General features: G+C 38.9%; 1 protein-coding gene and 1 pseudogene across 1 annotated transcript in view; both read left to right on the forward strand.

Annotated features, from left to right (window-relative positions):
- Positions 1 to 12,907, forward strand: part of Vwc2 (von Willebrand factor C domain containing 2) — a 146,093-nt gene extending 133,186 nt beyond the window's left edge. Inside the window, exon 3 of the mRNA XM_052198979.1 lies at positions 12,756 to 12,907. Within this exon, the coding sequence (XP_052054939.1) occupies positions 12,756 to 12,907 (152 nt within the window). The remainder of the gene's footprint in view (positions 1 to 12,755) is intronic.
- On the forward strand, positions 11,562 to 11,931 carry LOC127696225 (non-histone chromosomal protein HMG-14-like; annotated as a pseudogene).
- Positions 12,908 to 14,004: the final 1,097 nt, after the last annotated feature.

The following is a 14,004-nucleotide window of genomic DNA, read 5'->3' on the forward strand; positions in this document are numbered from 1 at the left end:
AATGAATTGCTCCCATTAAAACAGTATTTATAAATACTATATATTTATAAATCTATAAAAATGAATATGAACACTTTATATAACAAATGGTAATTTAAAAACACATTGAATAAATGACATCTGAAGCTTCCACATTCCAAAGAGCATGTCAATTAAAAACTTTTTTAAAAATCTACTTGGGATAAAATTTTAGGAGTAGTTGAGCAGTTTTTATCATATCAATCAGTTTATGGAAGCCTAGAGACAGCTTACAAGGTACAAGAAACTGAATTGACATTGTAGATGTCAGGCTAATAAGGACAGCTTTGAATGTCCAAATTGGAATACATTTTTGCCTGAATATTCAAGGTCCTTTACTAAAAGTGATTCAAAGTCACAGGGATGTTTTCCATGAATAAGAACAGGACCACAGCTTCCAGAGGCCCCTGATATCCCTTGTTGTTTATACTTTTCTGACTTGGTTTATTTATGCTCCTTCCTGGAAAGCTGTATTTTGTTGTTTCTTTTTTTTTTTTTTAACAACACATGCAAGACTCAAGATGGAAGATGTTACTCTGTTAGATGACCGTATACCCAGAGCATAGCTTCGAAAGAGGTAAAAGTAACCATTGAACTAAACCAGAGAGAATTATTTCAGGACTCCATTTGGAAGTCCATCTGCAGTCATATGCCAGATGACTCATTCAGAGCATGTAAAGAGCAGCACAAGTCTCAGCAATGCTACAGAAGGCAATAGCAATGCCTGTTGTAACAGTTAAGACTTGAAGTGATACATGCATTGAAAGAGATCTAAATGACCATCATTGAGGAAATGAAAATTAAAACTGCATTCAATGTTACTACACTGAAATCTCTCATGACAGATGTCAACACCTCTGGCTGCTTTCCCAGAGGACCCATGTTCAGGTCCTGGAAACTGTATGGTGACTCGTAACTCCAGCGGCAGGATATTTGACACCCTGCTAGCCTACACTAGCACCAATACACATGCTGGTTGCATACACACACTCCTATAATAAAATTAAAAACAAATAATGTAAAAATCTACAGACTGAATGGTTTAAAACCATCAGAGTATATTTTCTTAAAGTTCTATAAGCAGAAAAGTCCAAGATCAAGTTGCTGTCAGGTTCAGTGTACCTTGTGGGCATCCATATTCTAATGGTACTTTCTTTGTGGGTGTGCATCTTATGGTGGCATCCCACATAGAAAGAGTGGTAGGAGCAGAGGCAGAATGGCTCTGTGCACCCCTCTTTAAGAGATGGCTAGTCCTGGGGTATTTCATAATTCAACCCTGCTCTAAAATGGCCCTACTTTGATGCTGTCATGTTATCCGATTGGTGTCTGCGTATGGATTTGGAAGTAGCCTGCAGGCTACTTTATTACACAACAGCTGAAGCTGGCATATCTCTGGAGTCCAGAGGGTATGGACAACAGCTTCCACAATTGCCAGCCCTCCATCCTGAAGTCAGGCTGACGTAGGAAAATCCAGTTTAGCAAGGTTTATTCATCAACTGTCCCTGAGGAAATAAAGCATTACTATTATAGAATACAATTATTTTGGAATTAGCCATCATTAGTTATCTAGGCCAAGTCAACAATAATACAATTAATCAGTACTTATTACCTATATGACTCAATTAATACTTATGGATTCTGAATGTACTTTCCATAGTTATGAAGTTGTTTTGCCTATTGCAGAGCAAATGACTAAGAAGATTATTATATATTAAAATTAAGTAATTAGGATTAAGGTTATTCTATGTCCCTCATTATAAATGCAACTAAGGGAATAGGTGTTAACTTATTATTAAGTGACTATATTATCAGAGTCCAATTTCATGCAGCAATATTGTTAATTCACTTAGGTTTTTCCATCAGGAAATTATGAGTGATAATCTTTCCAGCATTCTAGTATTCTCTTTGTTAAAAACTAAGACAACTCCACTTCCCTCTGACTACTATTTACATGAGTAAGCCTTCAACTGTTAATGTGTCACTATCTTTAATGTCTTTTTCTCAAAATTTATTTTTAATTTTTTCTGACAATATATTTTGGTCATATTCTTTCCCCTCCCCCAACTCTTTCCCTATGTCCCCTCTACCACCTCAGTTCATATTTCCTTTCTTAAAAATTAATAACTGGGCCTAGGCTCTTCAGAATCCATTGCTCTGTGCATGATGTTCAGCTGTGAGTTTTCTCCAGGGGCCTCTATTTAAAGAGAAGCTTCTTTGAAGAGGCATAATGGCTACACTAATCTGTTAGTATCAGGGTAATGCTTAGTGTTAAGAATTAAGCTAGTATAGCAAAGAAGTAGTAGTGAGTTCTCTTATAAAATCCATGACCTACCTTACTATGCCCAGATATTTGGCTAGGGTTTAGTACCATAGTTTTCCTCCTAGTGACTTAATGTGGGCCTTAAATCCAACTAAAAACCTGCAGTTTTCCACAAACATGTGACTTCTGCTATCACAAGCTTTTTGATCTCTTGCTGTGCTGATCATTGTTGTGGTGCATAAATGTCACTACTGGGATGGACTGTTTACTTGTCCTCCACCCCTGGCAGCTTGCATTATAGTTTCTATGGAAAGCTATACTATGGAAGCTAGATCTCAGGAAAGAGGCTTTTAGATATCTGAATCCAGTATCTAAGTTTAATGGCTTCAGCATAAGGGGCTCATCATCACCCTCTGAGAGGCAACCAATGATTTATAATCTATAATCAATAATCTATATTGTTTTGGGGAGTCACTTTGATTACCACAATGACCTATTTGATGATGAGTTTTTTTTGTTAGTCTTTGCTTTTTGTGGGAAACAATGCAAATCCAAGTGGCACAATATAACGACTAATAGATCCTGGGTAGCCCAGCCCTAGTGAATACCTTTACACCCTAGCTCCTGCATCTATGGCTCAGGGATCATCATAGAAGAGGGGAGAAACATTATGGATCAAAAATACCAGTTAGTCAGCTGTGAGACCATTTGTCCTAGAAATGGCTGCATAAACAAGACTTGAGCAATTACAACACCAATACATATACTAATATGGGAAGAGGAAATCTAATGGGTTTTGAGGGAATCTTTCCCTTAGGTAAAGAACTACAGGCAGCTAACAACTAATGGGAGAAAGGCAATTAGCTTTTCTCGGGAATGAGCCATCTAATTGGTTGTCTAATACAAAACAGAGCTGAGACCCGTTTACACACAAACAACAAAAAGGGACTCAGTTGTTATATACCTACAGATTGTGGAACGATAATGTAATAATGAAAAAGAGGCTATCAATATGAAAGCTAGCAGATGAACATGAGAGGATGAAAGAGAGGGGACATGGATGAGATGGAGATGGAGGGAGTAAGGAGAAGTGATATATTTTAAAATTAAAAACAAAAAGCACACATGTGCACATGCATGTGCTCATACATATAAAATGGGTATGTGCATGAGCATGTACACACACACAGAGGAAAAAAAAAAAAAACAAGACGTCCATTTTATGTTGACCAGCTGTTCCTGAGTGGCCTACCTGGAGTTGTGGTTGACCCCGGGTCTGTGGTTGACACCCCGCGCTGGCTGTGGTTGGTTCCTGTGTCATTTCTTCTGAAGAAAAACTTGCTTCCTTTCCCAGCAGTTATCAGTTGCAAACACCTTGCCTAGGGTAGGACTTGGTGTCCACTTCCCCTTATTGTTGCTGAGATTTTGTCTGGCTTGAAGCTGTGCAAGTCTTGTATATGTTATGAGTCTCTGTAAGTTCTTAAGCGTATCAGCCCTCTTATGCTTGGGAAAAGCTATTTTCTTGTTGTTGTCCATCACCTGTGGCTCTTCCACTCTTTCCACCTGCTGTTCTGCAGATACTTGAGCCTTGAGGGAAGGAGGAAGACACAGACATACCATTTAACTGTATATAGTTTGTGACCCACTCTAACAATCTCTTGCTTGATATATTCAGCCCACTGAACACTCATAGTGAATGATAACTGCTATTGTTTCAATTATATCCACCATATTTGCTATTCTTATCTATGTGCTGCCTTTACTCCTGTTTTTTTTTACTCCAGTTCTTTCCGTACTTTGTGGTTTCACTTGAGCATTTTATGGCTCCACAGCGTATCTGTTTCCCTCCCTTTTCTTTGCATATTTCATCAGTTACCATGAAGTTTGCAATATGCATTTACTGAGATATTATATAATGATGAAAGCTGTTGACTTTCCAAAATGAAAAAACAGCCTTCAAACAAGGTATTTTCTACAAATAGAACATAAAAATCAGTGAGGGGAAATGTCATAAAAATTCAGAAGAAATATATGAGTCTCTTACTATACTTGGTATTCCAACACTCCAAATACTAGAATCGACTCAGGCAGCAAGAGGAAGCCAGCGAGAATAGAGACCACAAGAGTATCAGCCACTCACTCACTGTGTCTGGCTTGCTTCATGCCATTCAATAGCAACAGAATGTACATTTGTTTTCCTCAAGAACATTTGGAATATTCGCTAAGCCAAACCAAGCTATGGACCATGTGACACATTTTAAAAAGTTTAAAAACTAGGAAGCTGCACTGTAAGCACACTTCAAATCACATTGAAATTAACTTAGCTGATGCCAACAGAAAAACAGCAAAAACAACCCAAATACTTGGAGATTATACAGCATACATTAAGCCTGGGGTGCTAGATAAAACCCAAAGAGAAATTTAATAAAATTTTAATTTAAGTAACAATGAAAACAAAAGTCTGAGAGACAGGAAAGTTGAGAAGGAAATTTATAAGATTAAATGTGTTTGAAAAGAATTTTAAATACATCAAAATTAGCTGAAAAGGGGCGGGAAAGATGGCTTAGCGGTTAACAGCACTGACTGTTCTTCCAGAGGTTCTGAGTTCAATTCCCAGCAATCTCATGGTGGCTCACAACCATCTGTAATGGGATCTGATGCCCTCTTCTGATGTGTCTAAATAGAGCAACAATATACTCACATACATAAAATAAATATTTTTTTAAAAATTAGCAAGAAAAATAAATGAGTTAAAATGTGGTGCTGAAACCATTATATTCAGGACAAGAAGACTCTAAATCTAAATGTCCCACTTACACAAAATTAATTTAAATGGGTAACATACTTGAATGTAAATCAATTATAACATTTTAGTGAAATAACAGCGTTAAGTTGTCAAAATACAGAATTCTTAGTGAATTTTCAAACAGAACATTAATGTGAATGACTGCTCCCCAGCAAACTGAGCACTCAAAGTGCAGAGGCAGGAGGATTGTGAATTTGCTGACTGAGTTATATAAAAGAGAAAATTGGTGCATTTTATTTAGTTCAAATATAAGTTGTTACTCTGTGAAAGTGAAAAAAATTGGAGCACAGTCTAGGGGATTAAAGAAAACACAGTTGGTGAAGGAACAGTGTCTAAGATAGGAAAGAGCACAGAAGCGCATGGAGTGATGGTGGTCATCGTCAGCCACTAAAGAAGCAAGCATGCAAATGTAGCCACAAGCTACTCCTGTCTCAAAGTAGCTCAATCTAATACCTGCGATAATTCCAAAGCCTCTTAAGATGCAAATAAACAGGGCTCTGGTGCAATGTTAAATTTAATGACTCTTTAAATACAGAATTAAACAGTTCTGTATGCCCCAAATTCAAAATGAATGGTGACTTTAGCAAGAAGACCCTACCATCTAATCATGCTGGACATCCAAGAGAAACAGGAATGGTTTGGGTTGTTTTGGGGGTTCCTGGGTACACACTAATAATTTCTAGGGAAGTATCCTATTCCTGGCACTTGAGATTTTCATTTAGTAGTCCATAATCTTCTGGAAGCAGGATGGTACATTCACAAAACCTCACTGACCAAGAAACCATCTGGCTTGCTTAAGAGTACTAGAAGGTACTGTGCATGCTTTCAGGGAAGAAAAGTCATCAAGATTCTCGACCAGTACTGAACCATGCACAGACAAAACTGACCTGCCAGGCAAGATGTGCCCACTGCTGCAGTAGTGGCCTGGTGGTTCTGGGGATAACCAAACACTTTCTGGCTGGAGGTGAGGCCTGCTCCACAGAAGCTATTATATTGTAAGCCTGCTCAAAGCCTGTAACTAGGGAAATTATAGGTCCTTAGTGGGAACGTGTTCCCTTAAATGGTCATAGTGTCAATCTGCCTTTTAATATTTATGTTTATGTGTATTGGTTTAGATTGCCCTCAACTTTAGCCACAGATTTAACTTTTTGTGGTGGGCAGTGTTTACTACAGGGACACATTATATGGCCAAATTACCAAGTACAAATAATCCTGAGTGGCCACTTGTAAATGAACCATCTATAATAACCTACCCCCCCACCAAAGGCTCAGGGAACATATAGAAGAGTGGTTAAAAAGAACGCAAGGGCTGACAGATAAAGAGGATAGCTATGAAATACCACTGGGCATGCCATTGCTGCTGCCCATCAACTCTCAGCAGCTGTGGTTAGCTACACGAGTCCTACACATGCTCAGACCAGTCAAAATTCCAGACTGAAAAGGAGTCCTTTGGCTGTTGATGGTTACTGAAGGAGAAAAAGTCACACTTCTTTGTGGAAATGGCCACTGACAAGTTGCCCATGCCTCAGTGGATAGCAGCACACTCAGCACATATGGGCACTCATGTGGTTACTAATAACAAAAAAGAGGACATGAAGTTCAGATGGTGGTAGAGTGAGGGACTCCAAAAGGGTTGGAGGAAGGTAGCAGTGGATGAAATTAAAATACATTTATAAGCCAGACTCTCTGAAGCTAATAGAAAAGAAACTGGGGAAGACCCTTGAGGACATTGGTACAGGGGGAAAGTTCCTGAACAGAACACCAATAGCGTATGCTCTAAGATCAAGAATTAACAAATGGGACCTCTTAAAATTACAAAGTTTCTGTAAAGCAAAGGACACCATCAAAGGGACAAATCAGCAACCAACAAATTGGGAAAAGATCTTCACCAACCGTACATCAGATAGAGGGCTAATATCCAATACAAACAAAGAACTCAAGAAGTTAGACCCCAAAAAACCAAATAACCCTATTAAAAAATGGGGTACAGAGTTAAACAAAGAATTCTCACCTGAAGAACTTCGGATGGTGGAGAAACATCTTTAAAAATGCTCAGCTTCATTAGTCATCAGGGAAATGCAAATCAAAACAACCCTGAGATTTCACCTTACACCAGTCAGAATGGCTAAGATTAAAAATTCAGGAGACAGCAGGTGTTGGCGAGGATGTGGAGAAAGAGGAACACTCCTCCACTGCTGGTGGGGTTGCAAATTGGTACAACCACTCTGGAAATCAGTCTGGTGATTCCTCAGAAAACTGGGCATGTCACTACCGGAATGCTATACCACTCCTGGGCATATACCCAGAGGATTCCCCAGCATGTAATAAGGATATATGCTCCACTATGTTCATAGAAGCCCTATTTATAATAGCCAGAAGCTAGAAAGAACCCAGGTATCCCTCAACAGAAGAATGGATGCAAAAAATGTGGTATATATACACAATGGAGTACTATTCAGCCATTAGAAACAGTGAATTCATGAAATTCTTAGGCAATGGATGGAGCTGGAGAACATCATACTAAGTGAGGTAACCCAGTCTCAAAAGATCAATCATGGTATGCACTCACTAATAAGTAGATATTAGCCTGGAAAACTGGAATACCCAAAACATAATCCACACATCAAATGAGGTACAAGAAGAACAGAGGAGTGGCCCCTTGTTCTGGAAACACTCAGTGTAGCAATATAAGGTAAAACCAGAACAGGGAAGTGGAAGGGGTGGGTGGGAGAACAGGGGGAGAGAAAGGGGCTTATGTGACTGTCGGGGAGTAGGGGGACAGAAGGAGGGAAATCATTTGAAATGTAAATAAAACATATATCTAATTAAAAAAAGAAAAAAATACATTTATAAATGTATGAAAATTTCAGGGAATAAATACAAATATAATACAATAATAATAAATACTAATAAATGCAAACACAAATATACTTAAACAATTCTAGTTGGCAGTTTCTTAGAGAACTAAATATGCAACTATTATACAGTCATGCAATTTTTCTTAGTGGTATTTACCTTAAAGTTACAAAAACTCATTTGTACAAGGCATATACAGCAATGTTTACATATCTTTACACACAAGACCCAAAATCTTGGGAGGAGGGTGTATTAATCATTGTTCTCTAGAATCACATAGCTTATGGAATGTCTTTGTATATTAAGGGTAATTATTGCAATGACATACAGTCTACAGTTCAGCTAACCCAACAATAGGCATCTGTGAGTGGGAAGTCCAAGAGTCTAGTGGTTGCTCAGTACCACAAGGCTACGTGTTTCAAGTAGTCTTCTGTATAAGCAGGAATTCTGAAGAAGTAGGATCCAACAGTGGTATATAAGAAGGCAAAGTACAAACAACCAATCCTTCCTTTCTCCATTGTCCTTATGTATGCTTCCATCAGAAGGTATGAGCCAGACTAATGGTGTGTATCATGCCAGGATTTGGAACTGTCTCTGTCCCAGGCTGGCCTTGAACTCAGAGATCTGCTTGCCTCTGTCTCCTTGGATTAAAGGTGTATACTACCTTGCCTGGGCCTAAGCGTTCTATAGCCACTATGCCTCTGGATCTGGATCACAGGAGTGTCCTCTATTTCAGGATCGTAGTTCGTTCCAGATGTAGTCAAGTTGACAATCAGGAATAGCCATTGCAATCCATCCCTTGGCAACTTGATATAAATCATATCTCATATCCAAAGGAAACAACAATCAGGTCATAAATACTCCTAACTATTCCTCATACAATCACAAATGGATTGTAAATTTAGAATAGATCAATGTCCCTTGAGACACATCCTTTTAGTATCTCAATTTAAATAGCCATTGATATTCTCTTAATTAATGTTAAAGAAAACGGGGGGAGGGAGCCCAAATATCTAGACAAATGTGTTTTTAAAACAGAAGCACTCTTGTGACTTACAATCCTTGTTTCTGCAACTGATTGTGTGGCCTTAGATGGTATTTATTACTGCCTTCCTTTATTGCTCATTCTGTATTTCCTACACCATCTATAAGCACATCAGCAGGTCCTGGCTCTTTTCTTGGAGGAGTAGTAACCTACACCTTCATTCCTGTTGTGTCTGTGCCCTTTGTCATCATGCTTGGATAATGCAGGTTTCGTAGTTTCACATTGACTTTAATCACAGGACATGGTAGTACTAAGAGACACCCTAAAGATTACCTGATCTCCAGACATAATCCTTCTTACCTCCATTGTAGAGAGGCAATCCAATTTCCCCATGGTAATCTGTATCTATCACCCCTCCTAACACTGTTATTCCTTTCTTAGCCTGTTGGTTTAAAGGCATTAGAAACCCAAAATGACCAGGGAGAAGTCTGAGCTTCTAGTTGTATGGGATGTTTGTTGTGGCTCCTGGCAGGAGCACTCCCTACTCTAGAACCAAAACTTCTAGGCCAACATAGCTTAGTGTGGAGGCGAAGGAAGCAAAAACTTTCATAGTGGGTCTCTAGGAGTGATAGTAAGTAGAACTATTCCCGTTTCTTCCCCTTGATTCCTGGACTTATCGATCCTGGTCATGGGAGAAAGTGTGCCATATATAGAATGCATATACTGCCTCCTGAAGAACCCTGTTCCAACCCCCATGCTGCTGCTACCTAATTGGTACGGTAACTATATCTTCAAATGGACATGCTATATTTCTATCAGGCCAGCTTCTTCAGGATGGTGGGGAACATTACTGCTAAGTCCAGTGAATTCCATGATCACGGGCCCACTGTCACACTTCTCTGGTGGTCCTTTGTCAGAAACAACACTGTGTGGAATGCCATGGTGCTAGATAAGGTATTCTATAAGTCCATGGATGCTGTTTTTAGTGGAAGCACTATGTGCAGGAAAGGCAAATCCATAACCAGTATAAATATCTGTTCCAGTAAGAACAAAATGTTGTGCTTTCCACAGAGGAAGAGGGCCAATGTAGTCAACCTGCTACCAGGTTACGGACTGGCCACATCAAGGAATGGTGACATACCTGGGGCTCAGTAGTGGTTTCTGCTGTTGGCAGATCTGGCATTCAACAGCAGCTGTAGCCAGGTCAGTCTTGGTGAATGGAAGTCTTGGTGTTCTCAGAAAACACTTCCTGGAAGATTTCACCTCAGTGATTATTCTAGTCTCTTCTTAATCACTGCTTAATTTCTTAGATCTAGCTAATAGCATCAATTGTCCCAGTAATTCCTTCTATTCTTGATTCCAAATCCAGAGTCACATGGCCAAAGCTGCTGAGTTCTGCTGTTTGCTGGGGCTGGAATTTGCCCCTATATTCTACTACATAATCACCAACTTTCTGTTTTCCAACTCCTTCACTGCCTAAGCTTGGCTCTCATAGACCTTGCTCTGTAGACTGACCTTTAATTCAAGAAATGTGCATGTCTGTCTTCTGAAGTCTGGATTTAAATGCATGGTCTGCCATGCCTGGACTTAAGCTTTCTTTACTTTGGCCTTGAACTCAGAGATGTGCTTGCCTCTGTCTCCTGGGTTAAAGGTGTATACCACCATGCCTGGACCTAAGATTTTCATGGTAATTATGCTTCGAGATCCAGATCAAAAAACTGTGGCATCACATGTCAGTTTGACATGCAATTATTTGTCCAAATAATGCAATAACTACATCATAATTGTTTAATTGCAAATAGAAACAGTTAGCTGGGAGGGATCTGAGATCACCATTTATCTCCTTGAACACAGGATTTAGCTCAATTTTACTTCCTAGTGTTCCTTTATTGCTTCAACCATACACTGCACTTTTTCTTTTTAAGCTTGCTATTCTTGATTGAAACACTCTTCATTAAGACTGAACCACAGGGTAAAGTCTAAACTAGGCTTTTTTGAGTCTTCCTGTGTCATCAATACAATGAATCTGAATTTTTTCACTTCGGCAGACTCTTCAGACAAGGGCCAAAAGCAGCCATGTTCTTAAACAAAATATAACAAACAGTCTCTAGACCACATACTAATATTCTTCTCCTTTGAAAACTCTTGAGTCAGGTTCTTACATTTCAAATCACTCTCAGCACCAATGTCTTCAAAAATCCTACTAGGATAGCCAATTAAGTCTCACTATTTTCCAAATCCAAAGTCCCCAAATCTACATCCTTCCAAACAAAAAATATGGTCAAGCCTATCACAGAAATAACCCAGTCCCTGGTACCAACTTCTGTCTTAGTTACAGTTCCATTTCTGTGAAGAGACATGACCAAAGCAAGTCTTAGTGGTTCACAGGTAGCTGAGCAGAACAGTTGGTTACTTTCCTTCTTCAGAAGCTTTCAAGGCACCTTCTAATTTACTATTGTCCTTGGTTGCCCCCAAGAGATGGATGGTACATGCCTCTTGCTGAATACAGCATGACTTCAGATACACGGCCCAAAGGACCTGAGTTAGAACTGACCTAAGAGTTTTTTCCCTAAAGATCAAGTGCAGCTCCATGACAGATCTGGCAACACATGCATTGCCCACCCTGCACCACCATGATGTCCAAGAGGAAGGTTAGTGTGGATGGAGCAGTGAAGATGGAAAACAAGCGCAACTCCGCAAGACTGTCTTCCAAGCCTGCCCCTGCCAAAATGGATGTGAAACCGAAAAAGGCCACGGGAAAGGATGCTTTCATCAGACAAAAACATACAGATAAAAGGAAAGAGGAGAGCAAAGGACAAACAGGCTGAAGTGGCTAACCAGCAAATTACAGATCTCCCTGAAGAAAACGGAGAGACAGAAAACCAGAGTCCAGCCTCTGAAGAAGAGAAAGGAGCCAGGTCCGACCAAGTGTCCATCGTGTCTGTCAGTGGGCCCTGCCTCCCTTCCTGTAAAGTCCAGAGGAATATTTTATCAACTAGTTTGTAAATGTGAGTTTTTTAGTAGCTCTAGAAACATTTTTAAAAGGTGAGGAAAACCCACCTCATCCCATTTTTTAAGTGTAATTTTTTTTAAAGAGGTTAAATCATTTGCTGGTTGTTTTTCAGTACAACCAGAAAATAGTAGGATACTGACTCAGGAGAAGCTGTGACAGTCTCGGGTGTCACCATAACATTCCATAGAGGGGGCTAGTTTTATATCCTACAATACAAAGCATACTAAATGGAAATTTGGAGTCTCAGTTGTGCATTTGTGTCTGGAATATTTTCAGTTATATCTGGTCCCGTGTTTCTAGTAGAACCATTTTGTAAGAAAGCCAGTCTTTGGTTCTTGCCCTGTCAGAACTGTGATGTCTCTGGTAATGGTAGTCCATTTTCCTAACAGTTATGATAATGTGCTGTGAAAGATGGAAATTTTGAGTATGTTCCATGTATGTGGCATAAAATTGTGTGTCAGTGGAACTGAGGATTATGAGCATTTAGTTGTTATAAGAGGTCTTAGGAAAACTTGCCAACTTTGAGGCTGGAATATTACTGGAGTAAGTTCAAAGAAAAAATACATAGCTCTTCATTTGCGTACATGAACCCAATGTGACTCTTCAGAGTTTGGGTCGGTGAACACAATATATGGCTCCTTTTGGGTCCGTGTGGTAAGAATTGGAGTATCTGTGTACTCTGATCCTCGACCAATAAAATCTGTTGTGAAAGAGGGGGTTAAAAAGGCAAATCAAAGACAGTATAGGACTAATTACCTAATTGTAAACATGATACATTTATGCACACAATAGTATAAAATATTTCTCTGTATTTCAGGTCCAAACTGCTTTGCAGAAACGGCTGTCATCCCAGCTGGTAGAGAGGTGAAGACAGACGAGTGCACCATATGTCACTGTACTTATGAGGAGGGCACGTGGAGAATTGAACGGCAAGCCATGTGCACAAGACATGAGTGCAGGCAAATGTAGACTTCACGATACAGAAACTCTCATGTTTTTCTAGAATATTTTACTAATGTGACATTCTAGATGACTCTGAGAAATATCAATCAAAACCAGAAGACTTTGGATAAGGAGTCAAGGAAAATGGTTGGTACTTTTGTTTTTCTTGGTAACAATTACAGCAAGAGACAGAAATGGATGTATTTCAAAACATCAATAAGAACTTTGGGCATATTCCCTCTCTAAATAAATGTGCTATTTTCACAGTAAGTACACTAAAGTTCACTATTATATATTAAATGTGTTTCTATAATCCCTCTATTAGAGTCTTATATATTAAAAAATGCTGTTGTCAACCGTCCTCACTGTGTACCGGTATATCTTTGTTAGCCTTCACTGCATCACAAGAGGGTGCTAGTAGTTCCAGGAATCTCTTACACCTGCACATAGAATGCTCTTCTCCATAAGGGACTCCAGAAAGTAATGACTGCATTATATCAAAATCCTGTTCAAATGCTACGTATCTAATGCTTAAAAAACAATCTAATTTATACAAATAGACTTATTTTAATAACCCTTTTCTCTTATTATTTTATTCTAAGTCATTCGTAAAATGTAGGTATAAAGGTTGCTAGCACATATTTCTTCAGTTCTCATAGTAGCCCATAAATAAACACTTGTGTGCATTTCATTTTCATCCATGGTACCTATTATTCTAAGCATGACATCAATTCATTCCCTAAGCAAGAAAAAAGGCTGGGGTATCTGTGTTAAGTGCCCATGGAGCTAGAATATTATAAAAACAAACTTGAGGGAAAGGGAGTCTTTGGATTCTCTGGAGAATAGGTAAGAAATGTCAAATTTCTGAACAAGTTTATGCTTTAAATATAAAATATGCTACAGATGTCTCAGGACTCAGCACGGTGTTCCCATACTGCTAGTTAAGATAGCTATCTGTCCTCAGTAACAGACAGAGTGAGATGATAAATCTATTTTGCATCAAGAAAAGTGTGAGGAAGCTATTCTTTGTCCAATTATGTTTAAACATTGGAAAACAAAGGCTACTAAGACTCTTTTTTTTTTACATTTTTTTATTCGATATATTTTTTATTTACATTTCCAAT

This window comes from Apodemus sylvaticus, chromosome 11 (assembly GCF_947179515.1).
Source record: "Apodemus sylvaticus chromosome 11, mApoSyl1.1, whole genome shotgun sequence".
In the NCBI taxonomy this organism is placed as follows: Eukaryota; Metazoa; Chordata; class Mammalia; order Rodentia; family Muridae; genus Apodemus; species Apodemus sylvaticus.